The following is a 16,850-nucleotide window of genomic DNA, read 5'->3' as shown; positions in this document are numbered from 1 at the left end:
TCCTCGTGTCTCTGTGGCGTCATGTTGGCACGGAGGTCACCGGTCGCCTTCATCGTGTCTCTGTGGCGTCATGTTGGCACGGAGGTCACCGGTCGCCCTCCTCGTGTCTCTGTGGCGTCATGTTGGCACGGAGGTCACCGGTCGCCCTCCTCGTGTCTCTGTGGCGTCATGTTGGCACGGAGGTCACCGGTCGCCTTCATCGTGTCTCTGTGGCGTCATGTTGGCACGGAGGTCACCGGTCGCCCTCCTCGTGTCTCTGTGGCGTCATGTTGGCACGGAGGTCACCGGTCGCCCTCCTCGTGTCTCTGTGGCGTCATGTTGGCACGGAGGTCACCGGTCGCCCTCCTCGTGTCTCTGTGGCGTCATGTTGGCACGGAGGTCACCGGTCGCCTTCATCGTGTCTCTGTGGCGTCATGTTGGCACGGAGGTCACCGGTCGCCCTCCTCGTGTCTCTGTGGCGTCATGTTGGCACGGAGGTCACCGGTCGCCTTCATCGTGTCTCTGTGGCGTCACTTTGTGCCATCTCTACAGGGTAGATGGCAGCTCTGGGCTCTCAGCGTTGTAGTACCCTCTGCCTTGGCCTAGGATGCAGCTGTTGAGCCGCCGGGGAGGAATGTGATGGAAGCCTTCGGCGTGGCTGGGGAATGTTGTCCAGTTGTCGCTGTGATGGAGCTTAACCCTTCACTGGATGCACAGCTATAATTCTCTGTAATCAGCCATTGTGTAAATTATCATGCAGTGACTCCTGCAACCTCTTGCAAGCTGTTGTCCTCTGTTAGCAGCGGACATATATCATGCTGCATGCTAGTGTCCTCTGTTATCAGTCATCATGTAAAAGTTATACAGTGTCCTATCACGTGCTGTGTACAAGCTTTTGTTCTCTGCTCTCAGCCCACGTGAATCATACAAAGCTGTCTGCAGCGTCACCTTGTGGGAAGGCAAGCGCAGAATGTGACGGAGCAGGAAAACCAGTTCTTCGGGTGTGCGGCACGCGTGTTGTATGTAAATATCAGCTGGGTGTCGGGAAGGCATGGGACATGACCCGCAAGTGAAGGGCCGCAGACTGGTGGAATGGGACATGACCGGGAAGAGAAGGGCCGCAGACTGGTGGAATGGGACATGACCGGGAAGAGAAGGGCAGCAGACTGGTGGAACGGGACATGACCAGGAAGAGAAGGGCAACAGACTGGTGGAACGGGACATGACCAGGAAGAGAAGGGCAGCAGACTGGTGGAACGGGACATGACCAGGAAGAGAAGGGCAGCAGACTGGTGGAACGGGACATGACCAGGAAGAGAAGGGCAGCAGACTGGTGGAACGGGACATGACCAGGAAGAGAAGGGCAGCAGACTGGTGGAATGGGACATGACCAGGAAGAGAAGGGCAGCAGACTGGTGGAATGGGACATGACCAGGAAGAGAAGGGCAGCAGACTGGTGGAATGGGACATGACCAGGAAGAGAAGGGCAGCAGACTGGTGGAATGGGACATGACCAGGAAGAGAAGGGCAGCAGACTGGTGGAATGGGACATGACCAGGAAGAGAAGGGCAGCAGACTGGTGGAATGGGACATGACCAGGAAGAGAAGGGCAGCAGACTGGTGGAATGGGACATGACCGGGAAGAGAAGGGCCGCAGACTGGTGGAGTGGGACATGACCGGGAAGAGAAGGGCAGCAGACTGGTGGAGTGGGACATGACCGGGAAGAGAAGGGCAGCAGACTGGTGGAGTGGGACATGACCAGGAAGAGAAGGGTAGCAGACTGGTGGAATGGGACATGACCAGGAAGAGAAGGGCAGCAGACTGGTGGAATGGGGCATGACCAGGAAGAGAAGGGCCGCAGACTGGTGGAATGGGGCATGACCAGGAAGAGAAGGGCCGCAGACTGGTGGAATGGGGCATGACCAGGAAGAGAAGGGCCGCAGGCTGGTGGAATGGGGCATGACCAGGAAGAGAAGGGCCGCAGGCTGGTGGAATGGGACGGGACCAGGAAGAGAAGGGCCGCAGGCTGGTGGAATGGGACGGGACCGGCTAGAGAAGGGCGGCGCACTGGTTGCTAGGGACGGGACCGGCTAGAGAAGGGCGGCGCACTGGTTGCTAGGGACGGGACCGGCTAGAGAAGGGCGGCGCACTGGTTGCTAGGGACGGGACCGGCTAGAGAAGGGCGGCGCACTGGTTGCTAGGGACGGGACCGGCTAGAGAAGGGCGGCGCACTGGTTGCTAGGGACGGGACCGGCTAGAGAAGGGCGGCGCACTGGTTGCTAGGGACGGGACCGGCTAGAGAAGGGCGGCGCACTGGTTGCTAGGGACGGGACCGGCTAGAGAAGGGCGGCGCACTGGTTGCTAGGGACATGATCGGCTAGAGAAGGGCGGCGCACTGGTTGCTAGGGACATGATCAGAAAGAGAAGGTCGACGCACTGGTTGCTAGGGACCATGAAGAGAAGGTCGGACACACTGGTTGCTAGGGACCGGGAAGAGAAGGTCAACACACTGGTTGCTAGGGACAGGACCGGGAAGAGAAGGGTCGGGAGACTGGTTGCTATCGGCATGTTACATGACAACCGAGACCCAACTCTGTTCCCGACGGCTGGCACATCTGCATTGAAGAGAATGCCGCGCCGTTGCTATGGCGATAGTCGCAGGAGCTGCGTCATTCTGCAATGCAAAGCCGCCCGTGTGCAGGAGGCCTTGAATAGATTTTTTTTTTTTTTTATTACTTGCGGGAGATTGCAGAGTGTGGTTTTCTTTTTTCTCGTGCGGAAGCACTGCGGATCATCTGCGCAGAAAATATCCGCAACCCCGCCTCCCGTCTGCAACCCCGCCTCCCGTCCGCAACCCCGCCTCCCATCCTTTCCCCACCTCAGCAGTGAACCTGTATTTGCGGATGCGCCGCGGATCGTCCGCTCCCATAGAGATGAGTGGAGCCACGCTAGAAGGAAGCCTGCTGCGGACGCCCGATGCTTCTCCACCGTCGGCTTGTCTTGCCCATCTCGCGTGCAGGTGCCACAAATCACATCCGCCCGTGGACATGCTGCCTTACAAATCACATTGCGTTTTCATGCGACCGCCATTTTTTTTCTCACAATACACATGGCCCAGTAATGTTGGGTGTAGGAGTGCGATGCGGATCCGTGTATCTTGGACCGCGCCGCCGCCGCACAGCCTGGTGGAAACCGTCTGGACCGGAACGCGCCACTTTGTTGTGGATAATCACAGCAAATGTTACTGTTTGCCGCTGTGTTTTCACGCCTGGTGCGGGCGTCCCCCGAGGGCGTCTTCTGGGGGTTCGTGGGGAGCGGTTCTTAAAGGGGAAGTGATCTAGATCTTGTGGAACCCGGCAGAGTAGATTGTCAGCTCTTTGGACCAGTCTTCTGAGCTGCGATGACTATTTTAGGAGCGCCCCCTGATGTCCGCTGTCCACGAGCCCCCCGGTCCTTCTAGATCTGTGTGATTTCTGCAAGCCACAAAGAGTTAACAACCCCCTCTTGTATTTGGGAGCTGAAACCCTATCCCTTCCTCCCCACCCATCGTCTGTCACCTGCCCCCTGATGTCTGACCACTACGCCCAGAGCCTCCGAGCCAGCGGAGCGGGAAGAGGGGAAAGCCGGGGGTCCTAGACATATCAGCAGGCGGCCTCTTCTGCAGAACAGGGGGTCAGTATTGGGGGTGGGGGAGGGTTTCGGGGGTGTACTAGAGCCCCTAGTGGTGAAGGAGGGTAGTGCCTGCAGCTACAGCCTCACACAGATTAGGCCTCATTCACACGGGGGGGGGATGCAGTTTTCATGGCCCGCGGTTGTGCGTATTCCCTGCGTATTACTTTCTTTGCACATGGATTGTCGTGCTTTGCGCACGCAAAAAACCCGCAAGAACCCCGCTGATTTCATGTGTGTTTGTGATGTCAGACTTGAGTCGGCAATACAACCTAAACAGGACGTGCCGCCATATTTGTTTTTTCCTGCGCGGTGGAATACGCAGATCTGAATTACTCCAATGTAATGCATGTATATGTGCGCAGTACGCGGTGAATGAGGCCGTACGTCCCGCGCGTCCGGGGGCGGAGCCGCCTTTCTTCGGACACAGACAGTGTTTTTCAGCCAGGATTTTGTGGCGTATAGAAAACCTACGTCGGGCCCCAAAATCCGTGCGTCTTCTCCCCCTCGTGTGAATGGCGTTCTGTAATGGGGCTGATGAAGCCTGCGGCGGGCGAGCTGGGAGCGACGCTCTTCGCCGCCCGGTGATTAACGATAAGGAGATTATTTAAGCCGTCAGACGCTCCTTCGAGATTTGGGCTGGAATTAACAAATTAGGTCAAAAGACCTCGGCGTTGGCTGCAGTGTGTAAGGGGCGACGGCGCCATCCGGAGATGGAGCGCTGTAATGTCGGAATGCTAGAAGAGCCGCAGGAGCGTCAGACGGAGCAGTTTTTTCCTGATTCTCTCTTCGGGGACATAATAGGGCGGCCATCATGGCATGCGGGGTGTATAGTGCACCCTATGACCGCGGCGGCCGCACGCAGCTCTGCGCTTGTTCGCACCAGTGTATCTGCGTACTGTGTAATATGCAGTATATAGCGCCCATTGCCTGCAGCCGGTTCGCTCACATGTCTGTATTTTCGCAGGATGGGCGGTCGTGTGTGGAGTGGAGGATCTTCTGTGTATTTGCGCAGTACAAGTGCCCATTGAAATCAGTGGGCCAATGTAAATGCGCACAACCTGCGCCGGAAATCTGCGTATTCGCTGCAGATAAACGCAGAAAATCAACGTGTTTGTTGTGCGTCTTTCTTTATGCGCGCAAATCTCAGGAGGCGACGAAAGAGCATTTAGGGAAAAGTCCAAATCTGAAGAACTTATGCTGAAACGGAAGTGGTAACCGATTATAGTAAATAAATGTCGCAAGACTGCGAAATGCGGAAACGGTTAACGATTAGGGGATGACGCAGACTTCATGGCCCTCCCGGACGACATTTTGCGTTTTCTTTCAGATCTTGCCGTCTTTGTGCCGACCTCCCAGAGTTTAACTTTTTCTCTTCGCCGCTCACTGTCGGCTTGTAAACGTTGCGGCGCGTCGCGGTCGGAGCGCGGTGCGGCCAGATAACTTGTTTTTTTCTGTACGCCTCCTGTCCTCCTCGTGTCGCCGCTGTCGGCTCGGACTGTTTGTAGTTTGACCTTTTTCGTTTTTTGTACTTCGACTTCTTGATCGTTTCATTTTTCCAGTTCTGTTATTTAGGGCGCTTTCACACGAGCCAAAACCAGGAGTGGGGGAAGTAGGATGGAAAGATTTGCCCGTCTTCCGTATTTTGGACCCGCTCCACAAACTGTCGTGTAAAAGTGCCCAGAGGTGGAGGAACACAAACCCCCTTTTCCTGCCGCTTTACCCAATAGGCGGTTGCTTATTGCAGATTTGTGAGAACTTCAGCTACCAGAGTAAAGTATTGGCGTGGCGGTGAGCGCCCCCCTCTGTCGTACTCAGATGCTGCAGGCGCTATGACCGTGGGATCTAAGAGGTTACAGTTAGTGGTCTCCAATCGGCGCGCAGAGGCTGTTGATAAAAGCCAAGGTTTCGGGAGCGCAGAGCGCCGGTACCCTCCTCTAAGACGTCCCATCAGAACACCCTGAGCAGCTGCTGTACAACACTATAGGGCAGTCATTAAGGGGTTAAAACGACCCTCCAGCCCTGAGCAAACAAAGATGGCCGCACCCTGACTACCTGATTCTGTGTATAGTACGCGTCATTAGTCTCCGCATACTGCTCTGGCTAACAAGCCGCGCGGCATGGAAGGTCGTGGACTACGGATGCGTACTACTTACGGCGTACATCGGGTGGCCAGGGAAGCTGCTGTGGCCATCTTTGTTTGCCCAGAGCAGGAGGGTCACTTGAATGACCGGTCACATGACGTGTAATAGGTCGGCCTGGAGTTGCGGGGACTTGTGGTTCGCGGTGGTGGCGTAGTATGAGATCCCTCCGTATGGCTGATGTCTCCTCCAGCGTTCTCTCCTTGACACGTCTTCTCTGTTCTTCCAGCACTACCTCCAAAAATCTTTCAAGACCCAGATGAGCGACAGTCCAAGATGGCGTCCTGCCTGCCCCGACCGGCCTGCCCTTCCAGATGCTGCTGTGCCTGCCACCAGCAGCGGCCGGGCATGGTGTTGGTGTGGCTCCCAGAATCCTCAGTGGTATCTCCCGGCCTTCATGTCAACGAAGCCTCGGACTCTTCTGATGACAGCGGTGTCTTCCAGAGAGTCCTATCCATGAACGAAGACGAGGATGAGGAGGGCGGGAAATGGGGTTCTTGGCACCTCAAAGACAAGATGAACGTCGGAACCTGTTACCCGGTAAGACGAAGGTCGTTGAAGTACGCGGAGCGATCGCGGCAGGACGCTGCTGAGGGCGTTGGTAACGAGAGAGTGAGGAGCAGCGTCGTTCTTACATCCTACAAGCTGACGGGGGAGCAGAGTTTTAATGGTGATCTGCCGACGTGTGAGGAAGGAAACTCCCCGAAGTCCGGGAGGGCGAGCACCGCCCCAGAAATTCCCAAGCATGGGCCGCCATCCCATAGGAAGGCCAAAGCCGCTGGTAACCTAGATGGTGACCGCTCAGAGCCCGCAGTGCCTTGTCCAGCGCCGGACCACGCCCAGGCTAAATCCAAGAGCATCTCCTTCTCGGATGACGTCTTCTCCACAGAGGTGGCGGTCAGTGACTCGGCGCAGCCCAGTGCTGATCCAGTGACCCTAAGAGGTGCCGGAGATTCACGCTGTAAGATCAGGAAGCCCGCCCGCAGGAGCAAAGTGCCTGCTCTGTCATGTGACGTGCCAGAGCCTCCGCCAACCTTACCTCCCAAGGTACCCAGCAAACCGCCCAGAGGAGCAGCCCCGCCTCCACCTCCAGCTCCACCTCCGTTTTTGAGAAAAGGTTCTTTAAAAAGGTATTCGCTGGGCAGCACAGAGGAGATGATGGACAAAGACAAGAAAATTACCTCAAACAGTCTTCCTGTTGAAGCTTTATATAAGGGAAAAGAGGCCGGAGCCTCAGTGGATGGCGCAAATGGTGAGCGGTGAGCCTGCCCTCAACCGACAATACTCCCATCATATATACCGAGGGCTGCTCTACACCGTAACAGGAGGGGAGACAGAAATATTATGGTCTGGGCTATAAGGGGCAGTATTATGGCAGTTATATTCTTGTACATAGGGGGCAGTATTATAGTAGTTATATTCTTGTACATAGGGGGCAGTATTATAGTAGTTATATTCTTGTACATAGGGGGCAGTATTATAGTAGTTATATTCTTGTACAAAGGGGGCAGTATTATAGTAGTTATATTCTTGTACATAGGGGGCAGTATTATAATAGTTATATTCTTGTACATAGGGGGCAGTATTATAGTAGTTATATTCTTGTACATAGGGGGCAGTATTATAGTAGTTATATTCCTGTACATAGGGGGCAGTATTATAGTAGTTATATTCTTGTACATTGGGGGCAGTATTATAGTAGTTATATTCTTGTACATAGGGAGCAGTATTATAGTAGTTATATTCTTGTACATAGGGGGCAGTATTATAGTAGTTATATTCTTGTACATAGGAGACAATATTATAGTAGTTATATTCTTGTACATAGGGGGCAGTATTATAGTAGTTATATTCTTGTACATAGGGGGCAGTATTGTAGTAGTTATATTATTGTACATAGGGGGCAGTATTATAGTAGTTATATTCTTGTACATAGGGGCAGTATTATAGTAGTTATATTCTTGTACATAGGGGGCAGTATTATAGTAGTTATATTCTTGTACATAGGGGACAGTATTATAGTAGTTATATTCTTGTACATAGGGGCAGTATTATAGTAGTTATATTCTTGTACATAGGGAGCAGTATTATAGTAGTTATATTCTTGTACATAAGGGGCAGTATTATAGTAGTTATATTCTTGTACATAAGGGGCAGTATTATAGTAGTTATATTCTTGTACATAGGAGACAATATTATAGTAGTTATATTCTTGTACATAGGGGGCAGTATTATAGTAGTTATATTATTGTACATAGGAGACAATATTATAGTAGTTATATTCTTGTACATAGGGGGCAGTATTATAGTAGTTATATTCTTGTACATAGGGGGCAGTATTATAGTAGTTATATTCTTGTACATAAGGGGCAGTATTATAGTAGTTATATTCTTGTACATAGGGGGCAGTATTATAGTAGTTATATTCTTGTACATAGGAGACAATATTATAGTAGTTATATTCTTGTACATAGGGGGCAGTATTATAGTAGTTATATTCTTGTACATAGGGGGCAGTATTATAGTAGTTATATTATTGTACATAGGGGCAGTATTATAGTAGTTATATTCTTGTACATAGGGGGCAGTATTATAGTAGTTATATTCTTGTACATAGGGGCAGTATTATAGTAGTTATATTCTTGTACATAGGGGGCAGTATTATAGTAGTTATATTCTTGTACATAAGGGGCAGTATTATAGTAGTTATATTCTTGTACATAGGGGGCAGTATTATAGTAGTTATATCCTTGTACCTAGGGGGGCAGTATTATAGTTGTTATATCCTTGTACCTAGGGGGGCAGTATTATAGTAGTTATATCCTTGTACCTAGGGGGGCAGTATTATAGTAGTTATATCCTTGTACATAGGGGGCAGTATTATAGTAGTTATATTCTTGTACATAGGGGGCAGTATTATAGTAGTTATATCCTTGTACCTAGGGGGGCAGTATTATAGTAGTTATATCCTTGTACCTAGGGGGGCAGTATTATAGTAGTTATATCCTTGTACCTAGGGGGGCAGTATTATAGTAGTTATATCCTTGTACATAGGGGGCAGTATTATAGTAGTTATATTCTTGTACATAGGGGGCAGTATTATAGTTGTTATATCCTTGTACCTAGGGGGGCAGTATTATAGTAGTTATATCCTTGTACCTAGGGGGGCAGTATTATAGTAGTTATATCCTTGTACATAGGGGGCAGTATTATAGTAGTTATATTCTTGTACATAGGGGGCAGTATTATAGTAGTTATATCCTTGTACATAGGGGGCAGTATTATAGTAGTTATATTCTTGTACATAGGGGGCAGTATTATAGTAGTTATATCCTTGTACATAGGAGGCAGTATTATAGTAGTTATATTCTTGTACATAGGGGGCAGTATTATAGTAGTTATATTCTTGTACATAGGGGGCAGTATTATAGTAGTTATATCCTTGTACCTAGGGGGGCAGTATTATAGTAGTTATATCCTTGTACCTAGGGGGGCAGTATTATAGTGATTTATATTCTTGTTGATGAAGGCAGTAGTAATAATTTTTTTATTTTCCATTTTTCAGACTCTGACTTTTCTCCGGAGAGTACGGCGATGAGGTTGGTGTTTGGTTTGGCCTGTGTTATAAGTGTAGATGAGTCTCCTGGTCCCTTCTTTCTTCTCTATTCATTATACTGGTCACATGAACTAATAAGATTGTTAATTACTTGTAGGACAGCAAGTGTCAGGAGCCCGAAATCCATAGACTGGGAATCGCACCTGCGGGATGGTAAGTAGCCGTGGGTGCCGTGTGTGCGGTCGGTCTGTCCGTAGACGTGATCTCATCTACATGTATCTCGTGTCCAGAGCCGCTGTACCAGACCTACCGCCAGACTGTGATCAACAAGGAGATCCGCCGACAGACCGTGGCCCGCAACAGTAGCTTCACCAGCTACGACTCCTCGCAGGAAAGTACACTGTCTGCCGGGGGTTCTCCCAAACAAGGACGCCGATCAGTGGCGCCCCACAACACCCTGTGGCAGGAATTACCGTCTGTGATAGAGAGCGGCGTCCTGGAAAGTATGAGCAACGACGAGAAGAAAATGCAAGAGGTGAGAGCTGTCGCCGTCTCCTGCAAGTATACAGAGGGATGATGTATTCTGGGTAGTGGCGAGGGTTTTCACATTGCTCGCCCCCTTATCATATTTGCGTTGACAGTTGGCCATTATGTTTACCTTTAGAGCATGTTTGAGGTTCTGACCTCTGAAGCCTCATACCTCCGCTCACTGAATGTGTTGACTGAACACTTTCTGGGGTCCCGGGACCTCCAGGAATCACTGGTCATCAGGGAGAAGAAGATTCTGTTCTCCAACGTGCTCAAGGTGAAAGAAGTCAGCGAAAGGTGCGTGATTGGCCCGTATTATATACCGCATGTAACTATAGTGACCGCCCCGTATTATATATGCCGCATGTACCGATGGTGACCGCCCTGTATTATATATGCCGCATGTACCGATAGTGACTACCCTGTATTATATATGCCGCATGTACCGATAGTGACCGCCACGTATTATATATGCTGCATGTACCGATAGTGACCGCCCCGTATTATATATGCTGCATGTACCGATAGTGACTGCCCCGTATTATATATGCCGCATGTACCGATAGTGACCGCCCCGTATTATATATGCTGCATGTACCGATAGTGACCGCCCCGTATTATATATGCCGCATGTACCGATAGTGACCGCCCCGTATTATATATGCCGCATGTACCGATAGTGACTGCCCCGTATTATATATGCCGCATGTACCGATAGTGACCGCCCCGTATTATATATGCTGCATGTACCGATAGTGACCGCCCCGTATTATATATGCTGCATGTACCGATAGTGACTGCCCCGTATTATATATGCCGCATGTACCGATAGTGACCGCCCCGTATTATATGCCGCATGTACCGATAGTGACCGCCCCGTATTATATGTGCCGCATGTACCGATGGTGACTGCCCTGTATTATATATGCCGCATGTACCGATAGTGACTGCCCCGTATTATATATGCCGCATGTACCGATAGTGACCGCCCCGTATTATATATGCCGCATGTACCGATAGTGACCGCCCCGTATTATATATGCCGCATGTACCGATAGTGACCGCCCCGTATTATATATGCCGCATGTACCGATAGTGACCGCCCCGTATTATATATGCCGCATGTACCGATAGTGACTGCCCTGTATTATATATGCCGCATGTACCGATAGTGACCGCCCCGTATTATATATGCCGCATGTAACGATAGTGACTGCCCCGTATTATATATGCCGCATGTATCGATAGTGACCGCCCCGTATTATATGTAACGATAGTGACTGCCCTGTATTATATATGCCGCATGTACCGATAGTGACCGCCCCGTATTATATATGCCGCATGTACCGATAGTGACCGCCCCGTATTATATATGCCGCATGTACCGATAGTGACCGCCCCGTATTATATATGCTGCATGTACCGATAGTGACCGCCCCGTATTATATATGCCGCATGTACCGATAGTGACCGCCCCGTATTATATATGCCGCATGTACCGATAGTGACTGCCCTGTATTATATATGCCGCATGTACCGATAGTGACTGCCCTGTATTATATATGCCGCATGTACCGATAGTGACCGCCCCGTATTATATATGCCGCATGTACCGATAGTGACCGCCCCGTATTATATATGCCGCATGTACCGATAGTGACCGCCCCGTATTATATATGCCGCATGTACCGATAGTGACTGCCCTGTATTATATATGCCGCATGTACCGATGGTGACCGCCCCGTATTATATATGCCGCATGTACCGATGGTGACCGCCCCGTATTATATATGCCGCATGTACCGATGGTGACCGCCCCGTATTATATATGCCGCATGTACCGATGGTGACCGCCCCGTATTATATATGCCGCATGTACCGATAGTGACCGCCCCGTATTATATATGCCGCATGTACCGATAGTGACCGCCCCGTATTATATATGCCGCATGTACCGATAGTGACCGCCCCGTATTATATATGCCGCATGTACCGATAGTGACCGCCCCGTATTATATATGCCGCATGTACCGATAGTGACCGCCCCGTATTATATATGCCGCATGTACCGATAGTGACTGCCCCGTATTATATATGCCGCATGTATCGATAGTGACCGCCCCGTATTATATATGCCGCATGTACCGATAGTGACCGCCCCGTATTATATATGCCGCATGTATCGATAGTGACCGCCCCGTATTATATATGCCGCATGTACCGATAGTGACTGCCCCGTATTATATATGCCGCATGTACCGATAGTGACCGCCCCCTATTACATGATGCTATGTAGCGTTTACCGTTGGCGACCTAATGCAGCTTTATTATTTTTGCAGTTTCCTTGTGGACTTGGAGTCTCGAGTCGATGAAGACGTTGTTATTTCGGATGTGTGCGACATTATATTCCATCACGCCATACATCACTTTTCCGTATATATAGATTATGTCCGGAATCAGGTCTACCAGGAAAAGACATACAGCGAACTCATGTGAGTAGCGGGCACCTCTGCCTTAGGGGGTGCATGTGATGCCTGCATATTCACAGAGGGTTTCTGTGCGCCCCTGAATAAGTGTTTTGGGTTTTTTTCCTCTCAGGGAGAAGAACCCGCAGTTTCACGCCATTCTTTGCCGGTTGCAGGAATTGCCCCAGTGCCAGCGCTTGCCCTTTATGTCTTTTCTGCTGCTGCCCTTCCAGAGAATCACCCGTATCAAGATGCTGATCGAGGTACAATATGCGCAGTCTGGCTCCGCCCCTGCATCGCTCTGTAGTACCGCCACCGCCCGTTTCCCCACTTATGTGTCACATGACCTCTTGTGCTTTCTTCATCTTCCATAGAATATATTGAAGAGGACAGAGGAGGGATCCGAGGGCGAACAAAATGCCAGCAAAGCCCTGGATGCTGTTTCAAAGGTATTCTACACGGCTACACGTGCGATGCGTAAAATGTTATTACCTGACAGGCATGTCACACACGTGTCCTGACCCCCGCAGATCATCCAGGAATGTAATCGCGAGGTCGGTCGTATGAAGCAGACGGAAGAGCTCATCTACATCTCCTCCAAGATTGAGTTTGATAAGATGAAGGTGAGGAGTGTGGTCTCTGTCTTTACAGTGTGATGATGTCATCTATTCTTGGGTGTGGTCTCTGTCTTTACAGTGTGATGATGTCATCTATTCTTGGGTGTGGTCTCTGTCCTTGTAGTGTGATGATGTCATCTGTTCATGGGTGTGGTCTCTGTCTTTACAGTGTGATGATGTCATCTATTCTTGGGTGTGGTCTCTGTCCTTGTAGTGTGATGATGTCATCTGTTCATGGGTGTGGTCTCAGGCCTTGTAGTGCAATGATATCCTCTTCTAATGTGTTTTGTTTTAGGCCATCCCCATCATATCTCACAACCGCTTCCTGGAGAAGCAGGGGGAGCTCAGCGAGGTGCAGCAGAAGGGGAGTCTTTTCGGGATCAAACCCACCAAGCTCTCCCCTGTTTACTTCTTCCTCTTCAATGACTTCCTGCTTATTACCCAGAAAAAAAGGTTAAACTTTATCCGTATTATTATTATCACTCTACCCTCTCGTCCTTTTGTCTTGCTCCTCCGCCCCTCTCGTCCTTTTGTCTTGCTCCTCCGCCCCTCTCGTCCTTTTGCCTCTCCCCTCTCGTCCTTTTGTCTTGCTCCTCCGCCCCTCTCGTCCTTTTGCCTCTCCCCTCTCGTCCTTTTGTCTTGCTCCTCCGCCCCTCTCGTCCTTTTGCCTCTCCCCTCTCGTCCTTTTGTCTTGCTCCTCCGCCCCTCTCGTCCTTTTGCCCTCGCCCCTCTTTTTTTGGCTGAGGTTGTGCACGTATAAAGCAGCCAGTTTGAACAGGCTGAGCTGCAGTGTAAAGTATGGGGAAGAGACTGTAATGTAATAAGGTGTATTTCAGCCTCGGCCTCTGGCAGCCTGTACTTCATGATTATCAATCTTTGCCACATTTCCATCTTGTTTTTCCTTTTACTCTCCTTCTAGCTCTGACAGACACGTTGTCCTGGATTACGCACATCGCTCCCTAGTCCAACTCCAGTCCTGCCCCACCATGGAGAACAGCTTCTTCCTGACTCTGCTGGAGAATTCTCAGAGGAAAACATGCGATCGGCTGTTTAAGGCACCCTCTCAGTGAGTAACTCCGCCCCCCGCAGGGTGATGGGGAAGGGGGCTATGAGCCCAGACCTCCCCACCTCACCCCGCAAGGTTATGAAGAGGGGGGCTATGAGCCACCCCATCCCTTCTGCAGGGTCATAGGAAAGGGGCTTTGAGTCTCATCCGTGCCTCTGTCTTTGCTCAGGTCTGACTTGCAGCGTTGGGTGGCAGCGTTCCCCAGCAAGACCTCGGATGCGTCTTCCGGCAGTGACACCATTTATGAGGACTGGGGTGAGTTTCTGGTTGCTGATTTCTGCAGTCGTTTAATGATGTCTGGGGCTCTTATGATGTCATTTCCTGTCTCTGTTCTCAGATTGCCCCCAGGTCCACTGCGTGGAGCAGTACACCGCCACCCAGGCTGACGAGTTGACACTGGACCCTGCCGACATCATCAACGTCCTGTGCAAGACGTCCGAAGGTGTGTGGGGAGTAGTAATGTAGCGCTGACACTCTATACTGGATGGTAATGACCCTGACGTTTGGTGTTGGGTCCAAGGCTTTGCTCTTTATTCATCCATTCTTAGTCGATTTGTTTATTTATTTATTTTTGCTTTGATTTTTTTTTTTTTAATTAAATCTTTTATTTTTTCCTAATAATAAAACTTTTTTTTTTTTTTAAACTCTTTTTTTTACATTTTACATAGTATTACATTACACCACGTTCTGATAGGTAGTCCTTCAGAAGGCTGCCATGGCGCCTCGCAATCTCATTGTAGGGGGGCTGTTTGGGTTTCTTAATACTGATCAGGGCTATTAAATGCTGCTGTCAGAACTGACAGCAGCATTAAAAGGGTTAATAGCCTCGATCAGCGCCAGCCGATTGCAGCTGTTGTGGGTAGGTGTCGGCTGTTAAAGACCCACCCTGTATGGAGTAGGATTAGCCTGCATGGTCAGGACATGAATGTACATCCTGGGGCGTACGGGGTTAAGCATGGCACTTCCACAATCTGACGGGTTCTTCTGTCTTCTGCTATCAGGTTGGTATGAGGGCATTCGGCTGTCGGACGGGAAGAAGGGTTGGTTCCCCTCACGTTACGTCCAGGAGATCACCAATGAACATGTCCGGAGGAGGAATCTGCGGGAACGTTACCGAGTCCTTCAGGCTGCCCGGCAGCTGGTGACCCGTCCGGGCGAGACCTGAGGAGAGTTGGGTTTGTGACTGAAGACTTAACAGGTCGGGAACATCGTGCATTACGGCGCTGGGCGTTCGGCTCGTTCCGCTGACTTTGGTCTTGAATAGAACCACAGAAGGAAGGACATTTATCTGCTGCTATTTTCTACAAGAACTGGATGGGAAAGTCAGGAAAGGGACCAATTCTGATTGTGATGCTGGGCCACGCACTGGAAGGCCTACGGGGCCAACTGCTCCCAATGACCTGAACTGGACAGGTCTTCTGCTGGTAGATCATCCCGTGTCTAGTGCGAGATCGAGGTCGCTTGCTCTGCCAAAACCGCCTTATGAGGTGACGACCGCCTGAGCCTGAAGCACAAATGTCCTAACCAAGGATTCAGTTCCGTTATCGGCTCCTGGTGGTCCTAATGAGCCTCCGTGTCTACGGACGAGGTTAGTGGTCTCCCCATAGTGCAATCATGTGTGAAGGAAATGGACCCCAAGATGTCCTCAATGATGTCGAATTCGAGGATTTCGCGACATGATTTTGCACTGTTGAACCTCTAGGGCTTTTTATGAGGTCCGTCTCGCCTCAGTCCAGGGTTTTGGTCTTTTTTTTTTTTTTTTCAAATCTTAATGTGTTCAAAGTGGTTCTAGACCTTCCTTGGGTATCTAGCGTTTCATCCCAGGACATTGCTTGAGACCTCGGGGTGGTCTTTTCTAAGGTTTTCTACGTTACAAAGAGCCTTAAAGATTCTACAGTCAAGCACAGTCGCCAAGAAAATGGAGAAGGAAAGCTGTCCACAAGGTGTCTCCTGTAGGTGTGAGGTGGACGTCTCGTCATCGTGGCATGTTGGTGCGGTTTCTATGTGTTCGCAGAAAGGGTCCTTCTCCAGAATAGGATGATCTCAGTGCTGTAATCTCCCAAGTTGGGTTGTTTGAAGGATGGGCTGTGCTGTGATGGACGTTGGTCCCTCTAGATGGACCACTTGGTATATGCAGACATGTCGCTGACCTACCACTGCCAGTACTGTGTTATGGCGTATAGAGCGCACTGGGAGTGTCCACGGTCGGCACTAGAGACCATGGTGACCTCTGATGGCCGAAGGAGCAGAATCCATGAAGGAAAGCACATGCATGCCGCCATCTTGTAGCGGACAATGAAGGGTTTTATCTCTGGGGGTTGGATCCGCCAAATCCATGTTGTTTTATGTATATAGGGAAGTATCGTTCTTGTCTTGTGTATTTTGATGGCTGCCAAAAACGTGTCCTGTGTTTGTCATTTCAAATCACGTGAAGTAAAACATTTCTCTGGTGTCGGCGCTCTGGTGTCATTTGGGGGGTTAGACCCGCCTGATGCGGCGCTCTAGTCCGTGGCAGACGCCCGTCCCTTCCGGAATGGGATGGTTGACGTCTCCCCGTATAGAAGAGTCTATGTGGAGGATCTGGCCGTGCTCACACAGGTTTCAGCTTCTCCAACGCCGACTGGAGTTTGGGGGGCCGCGGCAGAGACCCCGCTCACCGAAATACGTTAATCCTGTTAGAGTTTTGCAGCAGACAGTCGGGCCAAAAAGTCTGAGAGTGACACAAAATGGGCGGCTTCAGTGTTTTTAGATCTTTTAGGGCTCATTCACACCAGCGGCTTTTTGGCGGATCCATTGAGAATACAAATGGTGAAATGAACGTGGATTGG

General features: G+C 50.3%; 1 protein-coding gene across 3 annotated transcripts in view; it reads left to right on the top strand.

The window, feature by feature from the left end:
• LOC136613065 (rho guanine nucleotide exchange factor 15-like) overlaps nt 1–16,474 on the top strand; it is a 40,337-nt gene extending 23,863 nt beyond the window's left edge. For all 3 annotated transcript variants that reach the window (XM_066593897.1, XM_066593896.1, XM_066593895.1), the window contains exons 3-16: nt 6,020–7,042; nt 9,356–9,389; nt 9,504–9,559; nt 9,637–9,881; nt 10,011–10,171; nt 12,214–12,366; nt 12,473–12,602; nt 12,714–12,788; nt 12,870–12,962; nt 13,252–13,409; nt 13,876–14,022; nt 14,192–14,277; nt 14,360–14,464; nt 15,024–16,474. In XM_066593897.1, the coding sequence (XP_066449994.1) occupies nt 6,020–7,042; nt 9,356–9,389; nt 9,504–9,559; nt 9,637–9,881; nt 10,011–10,171; nt 12,214–12,366; nt 12,473–12,602; nt 12,714–12,788; nt 12,870–12,962; nt 13,252–13,409; nt 13,876–14,022; nt 14,192–14,277; nt 14,360–14,464; nt 15,024–15,187 (2,630 nt within the window). In that variant the 3' untranslated portion in view covers nt 15,188–16,474. The remainder of the gene's footprint in view (nt 1–6,019; nt 7,043–9,355; nt 9,390–9,503; nt 9,560–9,636; nt 9,882–10,010; nt 10,172–12,213; nt 12,367–12,472; nt 12,603–12,713; nt 12,789–12,869; nt 12,963–13,251; nt 13,410–13,875; nt 14,023–14,191; nt 14,278–14,359; nt 14,465–15,023) is intronic.
• The last annotated feature ends 376 nt before the right edge of the window (nt 16,475–16,850 follow it).

This window comes from Eleutherodactylus coqui, chromosome 2 (assembly GCF_035609145.1).
Source record: "Eleutherodactylus coqui strain aEleCoq1 chromosome 2, aEleCoq1.hap1, whole genome shotgun sequence".
Lineage (NCBI taxonomy): Eukaryota > Metazoa > Chordata > Amphibia > Anura > Eleutherodactylidae > Eleutherodactylus > Eleutherodactylus coqui.
This window is presented reverse-complemented; position numbering and strand designations above follow the sequence as displayed.